Consider the following 12,749-nt stretch of genomic DNA (forward strand, 5'->3'; position numbering starts at 1 on the left):
TATGAAGTATAAACAGCAGTGTGTTTGGTCTTGGCGCACCGTTTAGTTTCCGCTAATAGTTTATGCAAGGTGCAAGAAAATAAAATAAATAATGTTAATTAATAATAACAATACCCAAAAAAAAAAACATTCTTCAGTTCATTCACCAAAAAAGAGTTCAGTATTCACCACTAGATAATCACAGATGTGGTGTGACATTGGAAATAATCAAGAGAATAAGTTATTACGAAGTTTATATCCTTGTCGATTGTAATTTCAGATTCGTACGGACTTCTATATTACAGAACTGTTTCCAGGTTACTTTCTCTCACTAGTACTAGGTCTTTTTTGGCACCAATAAACACCCCGCCGTGAGGGTCGTTTGATCTGTCTCTCCTCTCTACCTGGTAGGTCACTGTAGGGAAACACTCATTGTTGCTGTGCTCGTGAGATAACCAGGATTCAGTTCCAATAATTATATCCGGTTTTGCATCGTTAATCAGATGAAGAAATGTTTCTCTTTTAGCCGGTAGACTTTGGCAGTTGACTTTCAGGATAGATATATTTTTCTTCACTGATCGGGAACTTTTCGCCGAGTTTGTTCTTGGTAAAGATGAGTCGTACAGGACACCCGGCATGTGTCTATATAAGAACATTGTTTTTTTACCGGCCGAAGCTAAGTATATTCTTATTTTTCCGCCGATTTTAGGCTGAAAATATTCTTGTGAATATTCTTAGATCATAGCGTATGACACTGCTGCTTTTGAATATATTTGGTGTCACGATGGTGTTGAAGTAATTTTGGAGCCAGCCTGCAGGTATTTAAGCCTGATATAACGCATATAACTTCTTATCGAAATGTTATTAGCATCGAACATACGGCTGGTGCTGTTTTTGTCGCTCTTTGGCTAGTTTTGACGTCTAGAGAAAGGAAGAATTTTATACGGTTTAGCTGAAAGCATATAATTGTACTGTATTTAGAAATTTTCATCACACAAATTTATATTCTTTCCAAAATCCCAGCCTCGGGTTTATTTCTAAGATATTCTTAAAATTTCGCAACTTTTAGCCTCGATATTCTTATAAAATATATTCTTATACAAGAAAGAAAGAGTGTAATGCTAGTGAATACTCGCGTCTGATGACATAAAATTGTAAAAAAAAAAATGTTTTGAACATTTTGTGGCACGCCACTTCCTCAGAATTGTACCAGTCTACTGATTTGCGTGTTGGTGAGTCCATTTTGGTAGAGTAAAATAAAGGCAGTGATAAGTTCTTAATCTAAGGCACAAATTTTAAAAGACAGAAGTAATGTGTTTTAATTAAATTCTTTTTAATTTCTGATGTATACTCAATGGGGTGCAACTAGATTAAAGTAAAACGCTTATTGGTTAAAGGTAATGATGAATTTATCAATTAAAAGTGAACTGTTTTCCTTCCTAATGCGGTAAAGTTATTCCGAAGCAATAGTGACAATGAATATTAACAGTTTATAACAAGCGAAAAAACACGGTTTCGGACTTTACCATTGCAGCTATGGAGCCAGAGTGTTTTCAATGTTCACCGCGCAAATATAATATGCGAGATCATCTCGTGGAGGAAATCCCAATGTTGGGTGTAGTCTGATTTGTATTTCTCCTTGTTTGGTGTATTTAAGGTTGCCGGGCAAGCCGGCTGTAATTGATCACGGCAATGCCCGTCTGACATAATTTGTGTAAAGATCCACACAATGCGGAACACGTAATCCCAAAGGAATCTAGCTGTGGCGGCGTAATGGCTTTGAACTGCGATTTAAGAACTTAATGTACTTAATTCCAAATGGTATTTTAAACAGCGACATTGTGTACATTATATAGTAAGTGACTTTCTTGCCAACCTTGAAGTACCAGCGTATTTTTGACCAACAGAGGCGTAATAAATATACGTATCTTTGGCACAACTGAACAAAAATGGCAAAGATATGTAAATACGAGAGCTATGTTATATTTCTGCAGGGACACGATGGACGAAAGTGAAAAAAAAAAAAAATGCCGTATTGAAGGAGATTCTAACATGTTTAAGACTATCCGACAAAATAATTCGCTTAAGGCTTTTCGGCACAGAAAAAAACAGGATGTTATAAGAGTTGCTCAAGGAGGAGGTCAGACTTTTTAATGTAAAGATAGCAAAACTAGACGACCTAATTTTCATTACTAACAATTACTAACTTTACATTACTAACTGGGCGTTCACTGAATGGATCAGAATTAAAAGTAAAGCCGTGTCCCTTCCCCCGCTTTATTTAAAGGTGTGGTACAGGAGTATAATAAAATCACGGTGACTCATGGTCCACTATATGAGAAAGTGGTTCTCTCGATGTTATTCACCTTGAAGACTTTATTTATTACTGATTGTGAAAGAAAAGTGAAAAACGTACCTTAATTCTCCTTTTCAACGAAGACAAATTGATATGGAAGTGGCGCTAACAAGAGTGGTGATATTAGCAACTCACAGCCATTCTTACAATCATTTCGGCGGAGGCGTGATATTTGTTTATACTAATTTTGTCTACCACAAATTGCATTTTGTCTTCAAGGAAATGTTGTTTTCCGTCGAGGACACAGCAAGATTATTGAATATCATGCGTTTAGATATTTTCCTGCTATTTATAAACCCTTCAAGTTTTGCTTAGAAGCACCGATATTAAAACCAATCCTTCATACTACATGATTCTCCATGTCAGTTCGAGTCTTCATGTCAGTATTCTCTGACATGTCACCAAAGTGGCCCATCAGTCATAATGATAAGCGTAAGCTTTTCAGTAAATCAACGAAAATATACATAGGAAATAAATGGTTTGACGTAGGTCTTATCTGCTCTCCAGTAATCTCTTCTTAATAGAATATTTAAATAATTTATTTTAGGGAAAACCTTAACAAACGAGGAAGTTAAACGGGCTTACATTAAATTCAGTTCACGCAATCATATAATTACAAGAACTGTATGAAACAAGTGCTATTTCTCTTCTGGTTCACGTGGTGGTGGATTTTATTTTATCCGTAGCCATTTTAATGCCAGTTTTTTCTTGGTCGAACAAACTGATATCAGGATACTCGACGTCTATCAAAAGCACGAAAAATGTCAAAAATAGGAAGATTAGTTACAGAACAGCTTCGGTTCGCTTTTACGCCATTGTTTCTAATATGGAGCAATTGAAATGCCTAAATCAACTAAAAAAAAATGAAACGCTGAATTGAGTGAACTGCTTTTACCACAGGAAGTGTTATCCTAGCTAAGTGCTCCAGTTCGTAACTTGCCCTTTTATCTTCCTTAAAGTTGCTATGCAGAAAAGGTATCAAGATGTTAGACAGAAATGAGTGAATTGCTTTTACCACACGAAATGCTATCCTACCTAACTTCTCCAGTTTGCCATATCTTCTTTTTGATCTTGCTTAAAAGTGTTATCGGAGAAACTACTAACTACTGTACTTAATTTTCTTGTAAAAAGTGGTCACAGACAATGATAAGAATTGGTAATTGACAACAACCTAGGCAGAAGAAAGAACTGGCCATTTTTTTTTTTTTTTTTTTTTTTTTTTTTTTTTTTTTTTTACAAGAGACTGATTTTAAAGACAAATTTGCTTCAGACTTACCATGTACTCATATCAAGTTGCACTGCCGCTCAAATGGCTCTACATAAGAAAATGCAGAGACAAAATGACTTAATTCGCAAAGCCTGTTGTGGCTAGACTTAATCTGGTTCCGAAATTAAGCGCATAAATATAGCTGAGGCTAACAACAAAGCTACTGAAAGTAAGAAAAAAGAAAAGATAGCGATCATAGCGTAACAAAATAAAATTCTCGTACCTCCAATCAGCTTGTTCGAGATGATTGAACAGGCATCAAGCCGACGCTTAAGGATAATCTAGCTCCAAGTGTGGCGTACGATGATAAAAGCGATAAATGATGTCACAAAGACCTGATTATTTTAATTAAAACTTCATTTCCTACAATAAAGCTTGACTCTCTGAAACGGAAACTTGATTTTTTTGAAACTCAGACTGCATTCAGTAAAACGGAAATTTGATTTCTAGAAGCGTAAACTTTAGCCGCATACTTAATTCTTTGAAATACAAACTTAGTTCTTTCAAATGCATGGGAAGAACAGCTGTTCTGGTGATTCCTTGACGGGCAAACTTGATTCTTTGCTGAAACACAAACATGGCTCTTTTACGCGCAGATTTGCTTCTGTTGAGCCCATGGAAAAAACAGCTGTGAGCAACCTTAAAAAGCAAATCTTTATGCTCACCAACTCGCCCAATCACCAAAGATAAGCCCCAACAGAATGGCTTATTTCATGTGGGCGACTATCTCAGAATACCCGGCTGTTTCTAGTAGGCTATACCTGTTATTATTGTTATGTTCCGTGACGATAACCAGTAGCTTTCTACGCTCTTAATTCCATTTCCTTTAAGACGGTTTCTTCTTTGTTTTGTTTTGTTTTGTTTTGTTTTGTTTTGTTTTGTTTGTTTTTTTTCCTACTTTGGCTGTTCGTTTGATATTAAATGCATAGTGAAATGTCTCAAGGGGCGCGAACGTCTAAACAGAGCTAGATGATAGGCATCAGCCAGTTGTCAATTCGTAATGCAACTAACCTAATCAATACCACAACGGCACATTATTAGCATTCTTAGTAGTATTTGCCATCAGGATTCTGTTTTACTCATTTTTGAAGTTTCCTGCTCCTTTTAAGTCTTTCGAGGTTTCTTGCTTTCTCGTGGACATTTGCAGTCAAATATTTGAAACTCGTCGCAACTACGAGTTCCCTTCGCAAACAAAATTCAATATTTGTTAATTAGCCATGCTCTAAACGAGCAAGGGACTGGGTACGAATATTTAAAATCGACACCTCTCACCCTAAACGATACAACACTCTCATTAATAACAGCTTTTCAAAAGCGTATTGCATCTTTGTATTTGCACTAAAAAATACAGACATTTGGTAAGCGTACTAACGTTTGCATGTTCTTTTAGATCACAGGCTCAGTTTTTCAAATTAATCGATTTTCAATATTTATACCCAGTCCCTTGCTCGTTTAGAACATTTCTGATTAAATTACAGCAAATAATCGACAAGGGGTAGCCGAGTGGAGTCACAGACTGCTTTGAAAATATTATGACGAAATTTATCATCGATATCTTCAATGTCACGCGCTCAGCAGCAGAGCTGTATGAACCCTGAATCGGCAAACTCTATCAATTGCTGGAAATTGCCTTGGTATTTAACTCGATGGAAAACTGCATCGAGGGGAAGGAGAAAACGGAACCGTTTTTATCATTATTGCCAAAATTCCCATATAGAGCTGTTTTCAACTGAGTGTCGTAAAACGGAAATCAAACCAACTACTTACCAGTTGGACTACTCAGCCAATCTCGAACCGTAGTAAAACCAAAACCCAAACCGAAACTAAAGATATTGTCTCATTACCATTCGACACTCAAAATGAAACGTTCTGTTGTCTTTTTCTTTAAATTGGTTTCGGCCGTCAATTGAAAACCGCTCTAAGGTGTAATATTAATTACTACTAGCTCCTCCTATTAAGACGCTGACTGTCCTGTGGTTTAAGCGATTATGAGGACGAATAGCACCAGAAAGCTTATTTACCGGTAATTGAACGTAGGCGGAGATTCAGGAGAACCTTATAGGGAGCGTTCACGATAAGTTGGAAAAGTGCCTCTCTCCACCCAGGTGTATAAATGAGTACTGGCGAACTTAATGCTGGGGGTAACCCTGCGATGGACTAGCATCCCATCCAGGAGAGTAGAGATACTCCTAGTCGCTTCATGCTACAGAAACCGGGATAAGCTCCGGCCTGACGGGCCACTTGGTTCGCATGCAGACTTTGTCTTTACTTCTACGGTTAGGCCTGCCGTCTACACTAATCCGTCACGAAAACGAAGCTTTTCGCCGAACGCTCTTCAAAAAGGAGGAATTTGAAAACGCCCGCTTTTCGTTTTCGGACCTTTCCGAAAACAATGGCGTCACGATAATCTTGTGATTTCCCCGACTGAATTTTCCACAAACACAAAACCAAAATGGCCGGTAACTGTTGCGTTTTTAAATTACTCAGGCATAGTGTGGCCGGAAAATATTTGATGCGCGATTTTCAGAGTAAATTTTCCGCGCTTTCAACTTCCTCCGGCGTAGTGTGGACGGAGCCTTAAGATTCACAAAAAAAAAGCGAGCAACAGCGTAATACCATGGACCTCGATTAACAGTACAGCTCGACAGACGGTCGCCTTCATAATAAAACGTTAATAAAAGAGATGTTATTAAAATAGGAACAGTTTGCGGTTATTGATATTAGATCGGCTAGCTTTGTTATCTTTTATAAAAAGTCTGATTTCTTGTAACTGTAAACAAGTTAATTATAACATCTTGTTTTACTGTGCTGAAAAGAAAGTGAAATATTAAGGCGGATTTTTTAGTATTGTTAAATCTTCTTCACTAAGTAGAAAAAAGTATGATTTAACAAATTAAAGGCATTTTTCTTTTCACCTTCAGTCATCGTGTCTCTACAGCTAATATTATGAAGCGCCCTCTTTACACCTTAGCCATTTGTGTTTGTGCACCCAAGTTTTACCGACACATTTCCAAGTTCTGAAGCTTGCCAAGTCCGCATACCTATATTTATTACCTCACTGTTTTTCACGAATAAACGTCAATTTCATGGCTGTCAAGAAGGTGGCTTACTATATAAACAACGTCGATCTTTATAGAATTCTAGTACGAAAGAAGTTAGTTCTTATGATAGCAGTTCAAAGCCGCTTCGCCGCCATTACTTGTCCGGTTCCTTTACAAGTAGTGCAGCCATTTTGTGGATCTTACTCAGCGCCAATAGAAGGATGTCAGACGAGCATTTTCGTAAATCAATTCTATTTATGCAATCTCGGCAACCTTAAAATACACTAATATATATGCAAATTAATGTAAATCAGATTACACACAAAATTAATCCCCAGACATCAGGTGGTTTAGTTTGCGTAGTGAACGCTGAAAACACTGAGTTGCCGAAACTTGAAAGGCAAAGTTCTCAATCTTAATTTTGATTTATTTTTTGAAAGTTATTATGCAATTTTTTACCTCAATAAGAGAGCATTTGTTTTAAACTTTTATAATTCTTTATTACCTCTTTGTTGATTAACATTCTAATTTAGTCACACCTTCGTGAGTGTATATCAAAAACATTAAAATTAATGTCATCTTATCTACGTTTCGAAGACTGGGTTATACAGAACCAACTTTTAATTATGACGTAGGGTTGTTTCAGCGTAAGTTCACTGCCTTATATCGACTTTATGTTATACTTTTACAAACCACACGATGAATTTGAACTTCATATCTTATATTAGAAGACGAAACACGTTTCGAATGAAACATTATACATCGTCAATTGCACAAGAATGACATGTTATACTTTTACAACGATCCTCAACCCACGAAGCTCGAAAACTTAAATTACCGAGGTTCGAGTCGCGTCCCGTTCGAATTTCGAGTCTATTTGAGTACCAAATGCTGTGTTCCTCGAAAGAGTTTTAAAGTAGTTACAGACTATTTTAATTATATTTTTAAACTTAGCAAAGTTTTCGAGTTTTGGAATTTTAACTATGTTTTTAAAAGCTTTTCAAAATACATTTCGAATTTTGTTTCAATAGTGCTTTAAACAGGTTTAAACACCATTAAAATCAGTCGAAAACTACGTTAAAAATACACTTTTTGACCTATTTTTAATCTATTTCATAAAATAGGTAAAAAACAGCTTTTAAAAATAGTATTTAAAAGTCCCTGTCCATAAAAATGGAAAATAACTCGGCAAGGGTCGAAAATTCGATTTCGCTTATATTTTCATGGTAGATAGGCTAGGGCATGACAAAGAATACTGGATAGTTTTTTTGGCAAAATATCCTTTTATTGCAAAGAAATATGCAAATTACCAAACTCAGTTAAAATCGTCATTTGACGCACCATTTTAATACACAAGTTTGAGAGCCTTGCATACAAAACCACATCATTCTTCCGTCTTTAAAACACTCAAATATTTTTGTGCAATGTTTAAATGCGTACTGGGTTGATTTTAGGGAATGTTGCGTTGTCTTTTTGGGTGCAAAATAATTAAATTTCGAAGACATGTATTTCATTCACTTAAAAGTACTTCGTGAATATAATTAATTTTCACCATGTGCGAAACCTTCAAATGGATCAAGCTTCTGGTGGTTGAATCGCAGAAGGATGGTCTACAGATTCCTGTAAAATTTTCTTTGGGCAAATGATTGTGAGCGACGCGAGAGCTTTTCAAAGTACGTCAAAAATGCAAATATTTGACCATCCGTCGTCAAATTTCAATTTACGGGTTAGACGTATATTTTAGCATGCGCCACATGACTTGACCTATGTTAAGTTGAAATAGACACAGAGCTGATAATTTCGAAATGTTCTAACCTCATTTGCAGTAAAAGGCAGGTTCAAGGCCGATTTGACGTGTTTCTCTCACCATTCGTCGCACATAAAGCAGAAGTTTGCTTTTGTTTACATAACGTCCGATGTACATCGCCAACTGTCAATTTATTTAACGGTCGAATACCATGAATCTGCGACCCTCTTTCGACATATATGATCACCACTGCATCTAAGTCAAAAACGGCTAAGTCATTTGTAGATAGTTGCTTGCTTTGCACTACACCAAAATATTACGTTTGAACGTCATGGTTTGATGGCTTGAATCCTTGCCTGCAGCGGTTTCTTGTTCGTCACGCAATGCTGTCATCCCATTTTAGGGGGTAGGGGTAGGACAATTTCTATCCTAATACGTAGGGCACCGTAAGGCTTAGAATCACTGAGAGCACACAATCGTGTTGACTAGGAAGAGATTGAATTAAGAAATGAAAAGAATGAATAGTTTACCATTGCCCCTGTTGTTATCTTTTACTGGACCACCGCTACCTACATGCCCTGCGTAATACTGTAACGCTAAACTTATACCTAGGCCTTTTCGCGCTATGCAATTATTTTTGGTTTACATGTAATACAATGGGCTACCCTCGGGGAAATGGATGGTGACCGCTTAATGGAGCTAGCCGCTTAAATAGAGGTTGGCGTACCTTGAATATTTAATTTTTCACTGTCGGGCTATAAATTTCTTGGTGAACATGGAGTCAATTCACGACAATCGTGATAGACGTGTGTTTGAATTATCACTCGTCGTGCACCTTCAGTTTCAGACTCTTATCTGCCATCGCCCTTTCCAAAACAAAGTTCTTAAATTTTGGGTGGCCGCTTAACAAGGATAAAGACAATAATGAAACCCTTTTCGGAATGACCAAATGGTGGCCGCGGAGGTAACCGGCCAATAGGTGTTTTATTTACAATATTTTACTAACGATTATTTTGGACTGTATTGACAACAGTCCACTATTTTCTGTTGCATACCAATGCCTCGCCACTAAGCAAACAAAATACGCCAAATAAAATGGCATGGCCAGGGCTAGAGCTATTTAGTCTGTTTTTCTCACGAATTAGACACGTTGTGATTTCCTATTTTTATTTCAGGTAGTTCTTGCTTCATTGATCTATAATTTGTTTATGGCGATTTTCTTAAAATTCTAGTGAGTACAGCCAATAGCTTTATCAGCTGTTGTCTGAAACGTCAGAACGTACAACAAACGTGATTTGGACCGATGCCACGTACACTATAGAACACGATTATATAAATATACACATATTATTATATATATGAACAAACAGATGAACAATGATTAAATTGTTTCACGTATCCTGAGAGTACTCTATACAAAATAGATCAAAATGTGCAGCATATGCCGTGACAGCATTGCGTGACGCACAAATAACGGCTGTAAGATTGTGCTGCGCCGACACGCTTATCAGCAATGGTCAGCAATCGATCAAACGCAATATTTTGGCGAGGCGTAAAGCAAGCAACTATCTACAAATGACTCAGCCATTTTAGACTTAGATGCAGTGATGTTCATAAGCGCAGAAAGATGGTCACAGATTCATAGTATTCGACCAATAATAAGTTGACAGTAGGCGATGTACATCGGACGTTAACCTTGTGTAAACAAAAGCAAACTTCAGCTTTATGTGCGACGGATGGTGAGAGATCGACTAGAAACAAATAAGGTTAGAACATTTCGAAATTATCAGCTCTGTGTCTATTTCAACTTAACATAGGTCAAGTCATGTGGCGCATGCTAAAGTATACGTCTAACCCGTAAATTGAAATTTGACGACGGATGGTCAAATATTTGCATTTTTGACGTACTTTGAAAAGCTCTCGCGTCGCTCACAATCATTTGCCCAAAGAAAATTTTACAGGAATCTGTAGACCATCCTTCTGCGATTCAACCACCAGAAGCTTGATCCATTTGAAGGTTTCGCACATGGTGAAAATTAATTATATTCACGAAGTACTTTTAAGTGAATGAAATACACTTAATTAACCTGTCAATTGTTGTCAAAATGGACAAAGACCAAAACAACTTGTACACACCTCCAAGAGGACGGCCATCAAGCTTGATATTAAATTCCATATCCTCAGTGTCATTTGAGAAGAGGCGCTGTTCTCGGATGGCCCACACCAGCACTGCACTTAGGTCTACATCACATGCATCAAAATCAGCATTCATCCTGTCAATCTTCAATGTTTTCCTCACAACAGAGAAGATAAGCTTCTTGATGGCTCTGATCTCATTTTTCGTGAGCAGCACAGGTGTATCATCAGATTTCTTAACAAGATGGATATAATTATTAAAAAACAAAAATTTAAACTATAGCATAAGTTATCCTACTGTACTAATGAAATTCGATGGACACACTAAGTCTTGCTTGAAACTGGCAGGCAAATTCTCCTGTACAAATTAATGTCAATGAGTGAAATGGAAATCTTCAAACATGCTCTTTTCATCTTAAAATACAAAACTTACAAACTTACAAAACTCAAACAACTGCAGTGAAACTCTATTATTCAATAACCTTGAGCAGCAAACTGTACTATGTGTTTGAGTGTGTACTTGTTTAAAAACAAACCAACTGGGCCGCATGACATAATGATTTTGTAAGAGGGAACAGGGCGGGGATGACTAATTACAAAATCTCATGTTTCAAAAGGGGTTGGGAGGCTTATTAGAGAAGGGGAGCTTGTTACAAAAACCAACTTTCAAACAGGGGACTTATTAAAACCGGGGGCTGTTGACAGAGATCGGGGCTTAATAGAGCTTTTACATGTACTACTTCCTTATATATACATGTACGAGGGCTGTTCTGCAATAATATGTAATTAATTTTTTTTTTTTTTAAAGTGATAAAAACGATGTACAGGTGATCATTCACAATCATCAAATATTCCTCAGTAATTTATATCGTCACCTTAAGTTAATTGATTTAATTAAGAAAAGAAATAAAATTAAGTAAGAATGTATACTCACTCCACTCTTTCCAAGCTGCGTCAAATTTAGCAATGTCTGCCACGCCGAGTCAGGAAGCCTTGACTGAAGCTTAAAAAACAAAAGCGCCCAATCTGGAACTCTCATGGATTTCATAATTCGCCCATAGGTCGACGATGATCAGAGATCAGATAAGCCTTTCTTGGGACCCTTGGCATCCAAGACCATATCCACGACCTCGGAAATAGTATCTCTCACTTGCTCTTTCTCGTTTTCATTTCCGAAGATAAACGCGTTCCCCAACACAGAAGATACTGACTCACGATACTTCTCACTGACGTCGTTGAGGGAAGCCATCACCTGACTGCATTGCTTTGCTATTTGCCTCTTTTTCGTCGTCGATCCTAGTGGACTGCTTTTAACTTCTTCAATTGAACTGCTGCTTGTCGATGGGGATGTCGGCGATGATCGACCCGAACAAGTCAGCGAGGAACAAAACGATTTCGTAGACTCTGGAGAAGATATTGATAGCGAGATGGAATCACCCAGAGTTTTTTCTTGTACTTGAGACTGGAGATTTCTTATCTCGGCTTGGAGTGCGTCCATCTCAGCCTTGAGCGACTCGATTTGGATGTTGCTCTCGAGTTGATCGAGGTAAACCATTTTCCCGCCAGAATCAACTTTGCTCGGCGGCGTCAATGGCTCCAAATCAAGGGTGATAGAATTTATAATTCTTGCGACCGACTGGAAGGAGGGCGAACTGATCAGACCATCAGCTGGAATTTCCCTCTGTCTTAACAGACCAGCACATAGGCCAAAAGACGAAGCCACGCATAAATTTCTTGGCTGTCTGTTCCATCTCGATAAATTGGCGGGCTCGAGTTCGCGCGAAGCGATTACTTTGACTTCATCGGGAAAAATCTTAAATACGCCATTCTTTAAAAAGTCAACTGGTCTCGTTCCCCCACATAGTTCTTTCGTCAAAACATACCAATTCTTGTGCGGGTCAAGGAACGCGCTTGTGACCCGTGCAAGACGCGTAGAGCTGAACTCCGATGGCACTGGAGGAGATTGTTCTTCCTCCATGCCGGTGCCGTGGATGATGTCGAAATAAAATACATGATTGCTTTGAAACTTAAATTTCCCGCCTGAGTGAAATATTACCACTGCAGTCAACATTTAACTTTCAGACCCCGAGTGGTACCTTCGTGTTAATGGCGACGTACAACAATGGTAATACGTCACCTTACGCATCTATCGCGCGTTACGTGGTTGAGCGTGACACATTCTTACGAGGCAAAGCGTCGCGTGGAATTAGTATCGCTTTGCAA

At 37.8% G+C, this 12,749-nt stretch overlaps 1 protein-coding gene and 2 long non-coding RNA genes across 3 annotated transcripts in view; 2 read left to right on the plus strand and 1 right to left on the minus strand.

The window, feature by feature from the left end:
* LOC149096035 (uncharacterized) overlaps positions 1–12,749 on the plus strand; it is a 263,969-nt gene that overhangs the window by 137,670 nt on the left and 113,550 nt on the right. The window lies entirely within an intron of this gene.
* The window catches only part of LOC149096043 (uncharacterized), a 110,336-nt gene that overhangs the window by 36,073 nt on the left and 61,514 nt on the right, over positions 1–12,749 (plus strand). The window lies entirely within an intron of this gene.
* On the minus strand, positions 10,450–11,834 carry LOC149096047 (uncharacterized). The gene is made up of 2 exons (XM_089281417.1): positions 11,461–11,834; positions 10,450–10,761 (listed from the first exon to the last, which is right to left on the minus strand). The coding sequence occupies exons 1-2, from the start codon at positions 11,572–11,574 to the stop codon at positions 10,450–10,452; spliced, it is 426 nt and encodes a 141-aa protein (XP_089137543.1). The 5' UTR covers positions 11,575–11,834.

The sequence above is a fragment of the Orbicella faveolata genome, unplaced genomic scaffold (assembly GCF_042242905.1).
Source record: "Orbicella faveolata isolate gen_17 unplaced genomic scaffold, um_ofav_v1 contig_48, whole genome shotgun sequence".
Classification (NCBI taxonomy): Eukaryota; Metazoa; Cnidaria; class Anthozoa; order Scleractinia; family Merulinidae; genus Orbicella; species Orbicella faveolata.